The sequence below is a fragment of the Cannabis sativa genome, chromosome 1 (assembly GCF_029168945.1).
Source record: "Cannabis sativa cultivar Pink pepper isolate KNU-18-1 chromosome 1, ASM2916894v1, whole genome shotgun sequence".
Taxonomy (NCBI): domain Eukaryota; kingdom Viridiplantae; phylum Streptophyta; class Magnoliopsida; order Rosales; family Cannabaceae; genus Cannabis; species Cannabis sativa.
Window position 1 is genome coordinate 40,232,157 of NC_083601.1, and position 8,337 is coordinate 40,240,493.

The 8,337-nt window shown below is 35.4% G+C and overlaps 2 protein-coding genes across 3 annotated transcripts; one reads left to right on the forward strand and one right to left on the reverse strand.

The window, feature by feature from the left end:
* The first annotated feature begins 234 nt into the window (after nucleotides 1-234).
* LOC115707491 (auxin-responsive protein IAA27) lies at nucleotides 235-3,056 on the forward strand. 2 transcript variants are annotated; one of them, XM_030635476.2, is made up of 5 exons: nucleotides 235-1,339; nucleotides 1,736-1,965; nucleotides 2,115-2,262; nucleotides 2,496-2,557; nucleotides 2,676-3,056. In XM_030635476.2, the coding sequence occupies exons 1-5, from the start codon at nucleotides 810-812 to the stop codon at nucleotides 2,714-2,716; spliced, it is 1,011 nt and encodes a 336-aa protein (XP_030491336.2). In that variant the 5' UTR covers nucleotides 235-809; the 3' UTR covers nucleotides 2,717-3,056. The 2 variants fall into 2 exon arrangements, with proteins under 2 accessions (XP_030491336.2, XP_060971280.1); XM_061115297.1 differs by having other exon boundaries at nucleotides 236-1,339; nucleotides 2,496-3,056.
* Nucleotides 3,057-3,454: 398 nt separating this feature from the next.
* LOC115707490 (uncharacterized) lies at nucleotides 3,455-5,903 on the reverse strand. The gene is made up of 4 exons (XM_030635475.2): nucleotides 5,467-5,903; nucleotides 4,428-4,872; nucleotides 4,216-4,331; nucleotides 3,455-4,004 (listed from the first exon to the last, which is right to left on the reverse strand). The coding sequence occupies exons 1-4, from the start codon at nucleotides 5,843-5,845 to the stop codon at nucleotides 3,589-3,591; spliced, it is 1,356 nt and encodes a 451-aa protein (XP_030491335.2). The 5' UTR covers nucleotides 5,846-5,903; the 3' UTR covers nucleotides 3,455-3,588.
* Between the last annotated feature and the right edge of the window lie 2,434 nt (nucleotides 5,904-8,337).

The window sequence follows — 8,337 nt, forward strand, 5'->3', positions numbered from 1 at the left end:
ATTAGTTGGATATATTTATCTTTTTGTGATTCACATCACTCTATAAAAAAAATGTATAAGGTCCCATATTAATATACAACACTTTAATATCACCCTTACCATTTTCCTTAAAATAAAAGAGTTGTTGTTCCTTCTCGTGTAGTCACTTTCTTGGTGTATTTTTTTTTTCTTTCAAAATATTTGAAAGGTAAGAAAAGGGCGTGGGGAAAAGGATGTAATAGTTTAGTTTTGGGGCACTAAAGTAATAGAGATATGGGAACAGTATCTAAAAGGTTGCCGGGGAATACTCTGTGACTTGTCGGTGCTATATCTTTTTTTTTTTTTCCTTCTTCTTTCTTTTACATTGAAAATAAAAAAATCAACACATTCGCAGTACGATGTATTTTTCTTTTATATTTATATACAGATAACTAGTTAACATCATTGTTCAGAAGACCAAAGAAAAGGGTTATTATTGTAGTAGCAAACCTAACGAAAATTAATGAGTTATTTTTATTTTTATTTAATGGTAAAACTAAGAAAAGGGTGTAAGTTATAGATTGGCCAAAGAAGGTTCTCTTTTGTATCAACCAAAATATTATATATATTGAAAACAAGAACAAAAAAAGCACAGTTCTAAATTAGAGCATAGAGCTAATCATAGTGCCTACTATCCTAGTCTTCCTCTCTCTCTATCTGGGTATCTCTGTTTTTCAGTTCTGATTAAGCTACTTTTGTTGTTCTTCTTCTTCTTTTCGATTCCTCAGCTGCTTTGAACTTTGAAGCTTTATTCATTTTTTTTTGAGGGCATTCCATTTGAGGTCATTTTGATGCCTACGCCACTTGAACATGATTACATAGGCTTAACAGAGCCTTCTACCATGGAAAAAAGCTCTGACAAGCTTTCATCATCTTCTTCTTCTACTCTTTCGGATGAGAAGAGCTCTGCTTGTAACCTCAAAGAGACTGAGCTAAGACTCGGCTTGCCTGGTTCCCAGTCTCCTGAAAGAAAACCGGGATTCGGGGTCTCCCTTTTTGGTAAAGATTTGGAGGAAAAGCATAATGGGTATTCTCCAAACGTGTCAAAGAACTTTGAGACTGGTGTTAAGAGAGGTTTCTCTGACGCCATTGACGGCTCCTCTGACAAATGGGTTTTTTCTGTCTCTAATGGATCTGATGCTGATTTGGGAAAAGGAGCTGTTTTTCCTTCTACCGGAGGTGGGCATGGAGGGAAACCTCGTGGTGGTTTGGAGAATCAGCAGTCATGCTCTTCTACACCAACCATGAAGGATGTTGTTCCAAAGTCAGCACAGGAGAAAAAGCCACAGGTTTCTGACCACACCAGTGCTCCTGCTGCCAAGTAATTTCATCCATCCTATTCATTTCTTAATCGTTTCTCTTTAGTCTTTGACAGGTTTGAGTGCTGATAATTTAAGCTAATACCGAAAGAAAATAAGTGGGAGTTTAATTGTGTTCATATTATGTTGCTTCTCCTAGCTATTTTCATGTATGAGAGGTGACTTGTATTGCTGTGCTGTTAGATTAGTTCACTCCATTTATATATTGGGGTTGATTTTCTTGCTTAAATAATATTGATTCTTATGGTGTACCCTTTGATGTACTTGTATTGTTTTGTTTAGAAAGTAATAATACTGACTGAGTTTGAATTCTTTACCAAGTTGGTCTTGTCTCTTTGTGTTGAATTTTACGAATCAAGTTCTGACTCTTTGAGCATAAAACCATATTTTTGTAACAGGGCACAAGTGGTAGGATGGCCACCAATTCGATCATTTCGAAAGAACACCATGGCTTCTAACTTGTCAAAAACTAACGAAGATACTGAGGAGAAATCTGGATTGGGATGTCTTTATGTTAAGGTCAGTATGGACGGTGCTCCATACCTACGGAAAGTTGACCTTAAAACATGTACTAACTATCTGGAACTCTCCTTAGCTCTTGAGAAGATGTTCAGCTCCTTTACAATTGGTAACCCCTCTCTTTTTCTCTCTGTATTTCTATCTGTCTATATATAAATATTTTAAAGCAACTGTTTTAGTTATTTATAGACTTGTAGTCTTGAGTTTGTTCTATGTATATTTCTAATCATTTACGTTAACTTCTAATGACTGATACAGGTCAGTGCAACTCTCCTGGTCTTCCAGAGCGAAATGGATTAACTGAGAGCCGTTTCATGGATCTTCTCCATGGTTCTGATTCTGAATATGTGGTTACTTACGAAGACAAGGATGGGGACTGGATGCTGGTTGGTGATGTCCCTTGGGAGTAAGTGTTTCTTCCCCTTTTTGTGATTTTGTATAATTCGTGACCCTTCTTGGAATTATATGTTTTGTACTAAGACTCAGAATATCTGCCTTATAGAGTAGGCTATTTATTAGATTATGATATTTTTGGACTTAATAAGAAGAGTTTAAGCCTCTTCATATATTACACTTGCTGTAAAGAGTCAACCATTAATTATTTTTATCTAAATTTTCCATTGCTTTTGTTTTTAACAGGATGTTCACTGATACATGTAGACGATTGAGGATAATGAAAGGTTCCGAGGCTATTGGACTTGGTATTTATCCTAAAATGCTTACTTCAATATCTCATGCTTTTTTTCTATTTTACACATTATCTTATAAATTGGTTTATTTTTCCTTTATAACGAAGTTATTGTTGTTCTTTGGCTACAGCTCCAAGGGCCATGGAGAAGTGCAAGAACCGAAGCTGCTAAGCACAAAATCTCGGCAGGACAAGACGGCATTCTCCATGGAAGCTAACTCCTACTTGGATTTCAAGTTGGGTGCTTGTGAGAGAACGCTAAATATGTTTCTTCAGTATGTTAGATTTTGTGTATTTTGTGTACTTTGAGAATTTTCACAGCTTGAAGTATTTCACTGGAGATATACCATATTATATACGTTTGTTTTTGCTTTTATTTTCATTAATTGTATCTGCTGCTTCATAAACTCTGTTTAGTGTGTAAATGTAACAATTTGCTGCTTCCAGAAATCTGCGTGTATCTGAAAGAGAAATATATATAATATTAATATCTTTGGGTCCATAGGCATTAATTTTGGTGTCTCCTCTTGGTCCATAGAGATTAATTTTGACACTTCTAGTTGAATATGACAAGGAATTTTCGGATAAGTCCTAACTAGAATTTCATAATGTTATTATTACTCTTTTCTAAATGCTTTACCAAAACTCACCCTGTGTTCAGTGTTCATACAGTTAATATAAAACATCAATAACAACATTGCTCCCTGAAACCTAAACTGAATTTCGTGTAAATCATTTTGAATAACCAAAAAGTGTTTATCAGCAATTATATTACCAAGTTTTGTTAGTAATCAAAAGTCAAACTGTTTAGTTGAGGAGAAACCATAAACAGCTGCGACGAAGACATGGTTGATAAAAGTTACAATGATACAGGGCAGCATACGTTCACATTTTTAGTTTTGAAAAAAAGAAAAAGGGAAATCGACCAGGCTAAATTGCTAAGTAAAGGTTGGGGAAAAGAAAATATGAAAAAAATTGCGCACGTAATATCAACACACTACTGAAAATACTCTTCTTCATCCAGACAGCTCCAAGAGACAAAAATTACTGTCTGGATATCTGGAGGTAAACCATCTGAGTGTATCCATTAAAAACAGACCTATCAAGTCTGGTTAATCCAAGGCGCTGGAATAAACCATAGCGACCATCTTCAACGATAGGAGGTGGTGAACGAGCAGGGTCATATCGAGTTTGGTGAGTGAGAGAAGGACCGGCCACAGGAGGAAGCTCCCAATAAACATCTAGCATCGATTCCACAATCCGACTGTTCTGAAAATGTTCTTCATAGGAAATCACCTTGTTGCTGTGGTTGAAATTATCCCTCATGTATCCTCTAACACCCCACCATGCTTCACCTGGTCCACAAAGTTCTTCTATATCTACTGCTTTTTCCCAGAAATTCTTTCTTTTTGACCTGATCCTAGCTTCGTCACTGTCTTTATAGCAGCTATGGCCACCTCCTAAAGAATTTATTGCACATAACCATAATTATTTTGAATCAGTAAAAGATAAGAGTAAATCATAAAGCCCATACTACAAAAATCATACCAATAACTTTTATTATATTGCACATGCAATCTAAATAAAGCATTTTAGTTTCTAAAGTTGGAAGAACGAAGATAATAATTCACTAACGAAAAGGCGCAAAAGACAATATAGGGTGACATAAACCTCTTATATAGGACTGATCGCAAATTTGCCTTAAGGAATAATGATCTCCCGTTCCAGTATCATAGTTATCCTCAAAGACAAGATGCCGGAATCCAGCTACCAGAGCCTGTTGTATTCTGTTCATCAAAGCACAAGATATGAAGAGATAATAAGCATTTCAAAAGAAGAAGCAGCGCTGAATAAACATACTGCATTAATGATACCGTGACTACCTTTTAAGTTCATTCTGATGATCGTCAAAGAAAATAAGAACCCGGGAAAGATCAATGATCCCATGTTTCTTCATCACTTTTTTCCAATCAATGCTTCCAAAATCTACGAAGTCCTTTCCAGCAAAGTAGGTGCAATTTCCATCAACATATGCAGGCCCCTTCTTTAGATACTTCTCTGGATGCCGAGGCGTAATAGATATAATAGGTGTTAATGGCATTGCCTGTCGCAAAACCCAAGTTGAGTGTCCCTTAAAAGCACCACTCTCAATCATAAGATCTGGCTTCAGCCACCGGGCAATGAACCAAAGACCAAAACTGTGGTCAAAACCCATCCCATACATGTTGTTTTTAATTGGTCGGGTTTCATATATCGGTACAAACTCTTCCAAACCCTTGATTAGATCCTTCGATGTCCATTCAACCGTTTTTCCATGTTTCGATCTGCCTTTTGCCAAGGATATGAAATAAGAACCAACTAAAACTCAAGCATTCATAATGTTACACAGTTCAAGTTAAGCTAAAACAAATACAAAATCCATCATAGAAAACCTCAAACAGATTATCTCAATGCAAATATTGAGCAATTACATTAATAGATACATATAAGGAGGAAAAAAGCACCACTCACCAGATTGCGAACATTGAGATTAATAATACATAACCTCAAACTACACAGTACACATCAAATGTAGTGGAAAGTTATATTGAATTCAAAATCTTTTTCAATTTACCTATCTCTTGAGTTTTCTTATTATTAATCAATCAAATTCTCATTCACCTGTGAGAAACTCAGAGAAGTAAAATTGATAAATAGTAGCCTTTCCATCGGCTAACTTAACTAATCGATACTTTTATAAGCCTATGGAAACCCCATAAAACATAACCCTTAAAGATCAAAAGTTCAAACTTGATTTCCCAATCTAATTTTCAAAGTCATAATCACTAACATTGATACTCAAAAGGAAAACCAAAAATGAGACAACAATGTAGCACCATAAAATTAGATCTGGGCAGGGAAAGAAAAAAAGAAAAGACTTACACCAGGGCACGCCGAGGGATCCAAAGTCGGATTCGAGAGCATCGAAGCCGAAGAAACCGGATCGATATGCGGGGTCGTGAGGAGAGACGCAAACGAGGTTGCGAGACTGGAAGACGATGGAGGAAATCAAGAAAAGAACGAAAAAGAGCGCGATAACGCAGGGCCAAAGGGGTCCGATTCGAAAGTGATTGATGAGGCGAGTGATGAAGAAGAAAAAGGGGAGGTGCTTCTTGGTCTTGGACTCGTCAGCGGTGGCCGCGTCGTCTTCGTTAGCTAATTCGTCGCTGTGCGGCGGCGCTCGGCGGGAGGAGAGGACCCGCTCCAGCATTTTGGCTGAATGGGTCGGACTAGGAGGGCGATGCGAGTGAGTAACCGGCATCTGGTTGATATTTAGAATCCTAAACTAAACCGCTACTCCTCTACTTCACTCTATTCATTATTTATTTATTTGTTTATTTATATTATTTATTATTATTATTATCTGATTATTTTTTTAAAGGAAAAATCATTTTATACAAATAATAAAATTGGTATTAACAAGAGACACAAATGAGAGGTGAGCAACTGTCGGTTTAGTCGGTTTTTAATATAAAAAAATATCTAAAATTTAGTTTTCAATTTTCATGAATATAATCTGAAAACCGACTAACTATTATAATGTAACAAAAATCGACCGTTTTAATCTACGGTTTGGTCGGTTTAATTGGTCGATTTAAACCGACCAAACCGAGTTTTATTTTCGTTTTAAAAAATAAGTCTTTAAATTTGTTATAATTATTTGAAAACTAAAAAAATTAGAATATTGTATCAAATATCATATAATTTAAGAACAAAAATTAAATAAATAATGTAAAATAAACTTTTTAGAATTTGCTCAAATTATTTGTGCTACTAATATGGTAATAAGTTATATGAAAAACTCGTACTATTCTATGAATATGTGTATATAATACGTAAATATATCAAATTATAATAAAATAAAGCAATAAATAGTTGAGACTTTAAATAAAAAAATAAGAAGTAAAATTAGTTTAATAAAATTGTATATTAAATATGTACAAAAATAATTATATTATATATGTATAGTGTATAATATATATGTTCGGTCGGTTGTCGGTTTAATCGGTCAGTTTGCCATTGACACTAAAACTGCGTGCAAAGGCAGTATTAATCGAAGGCGATTTTTTTTTTATTTTTAGTTTTTTCAATATTCGGGCGGTCGGTCTACTCGGTTTGGTCGGTTTCTTAAATTTTTTGCTCACCCCTAATACAAACTCAGTTGAGACATCCCTTGAATAGAAGTTACAACTAAGCATTAAAAAAGAAGCGTTTGTAAATCTATGAGCTACCAAATTAGTTGATTGCTTAATAAAAGAAATAACCATTGTAATTCATTAAGAAGTTTTTTGCAATCTTCAATGACCAAGCTAAACAAAGAAACCCAATAAATATCACTCTGAAAAGCTTCAACTACAACCAAACAATCTGTCTTTAACTAATGTTTTGCCTTTAATCCAGCTTAAAGCTTCTCGAACCCCCATAGCTTCGACCACCTGAGGATCAATTTGACCTTGAGCTCGCTTAGTGCAATTGCCAATCAAAGCACCCCCTATCATTACGGGCTACAATCTCAAACCCAGAATAATGGTCCTCCATGAATATCGTTGCACTAACATTTGGAGAACTTGAGACAAGTGCAACTTCATGTGGGACTGGCAATTAGTGCTAAAAAAGTAAAAAAAATTCACAGATTCACCTTCTCGCCTACAACTGTTTCAAATTTAAGCAAAAGCTCACGAATTGTTATCGCTTCGAATTCAGTTGCTTTACAATACTTGTCGTCCACGAATAACAAATGGGAAATTCGAGGTGCTCCATTAGCAATGTTGCAACTGTGAATCCAACCCCTTCCTTCATACTTTAATTATAAGAAGAGTACAAACCATCAACGCACAATAGAAAAAGGTAGAGAGAAATAAGATGACCTTAGTGAATACCACGAGTCAGGATTATAGGGCCAATCTCTCTACCATCTTGAATAATTGTACAACGAGCTAAACTGACTCATCTCAACAATAAATGCACCCATCTTTCATGGAAATCCATCTTCATGAGAACAACCCTCAAAAAGTCTCATTCAATGTAATCATACGCCTTACTTATGTCTAACTTGAGTGCCAAACATAATTAGAGGTTTGGTCTAATATGGTGATATGGTGATGGGGATTGGAAATTAGTACTTTAGATCTCTCAAGACACAAAATCACAACAGCTCCCTTTACTTTTACATCAGTCACTAAATTTAATTTAGTATATAAAAATATCATAGGAAACTATATAGAGATCGATAAATTACATTGAATCAGTTCTAAAAATTTATTGTTTATAATTAATTCCCCACCCTACCAACACAACTCCCACTATCGTAATAATTATTATGAGGAATGTAAAAGATAGCAATGTACGTAGATTTGGTATATATATTTTTTTAACCTAATGTAAAGGTCGAATTATAAAATTTTAAGTACAACCCTAAATAAAGAAAAAATAAAATATTAAACCGACCGATGGATTTGTCGGGTTAACTCCACCAATCCAACAAAAAAATGGTTTTTTTTTTTAAAAAAAAAAAAGTTATTGTTGCTCCTAAAATCGCCCAATATGCGTGGACCAGTCAGGAAGGGACACGTGGATCAAGTTACTTGAGAGAGAACTGCTAAGTCCTTGTATGACACCATGAAGCGTTATTCAAATGGGTCCCGGAAGATGCACCCGGAGTACAAGGTACTCCCGGAAGCGAACATAGCTCAAAGGCACTCCGGGATGTGTCAGGTCTCTCCCGAGACATCAAGTCGCATTTAATGCTGCATG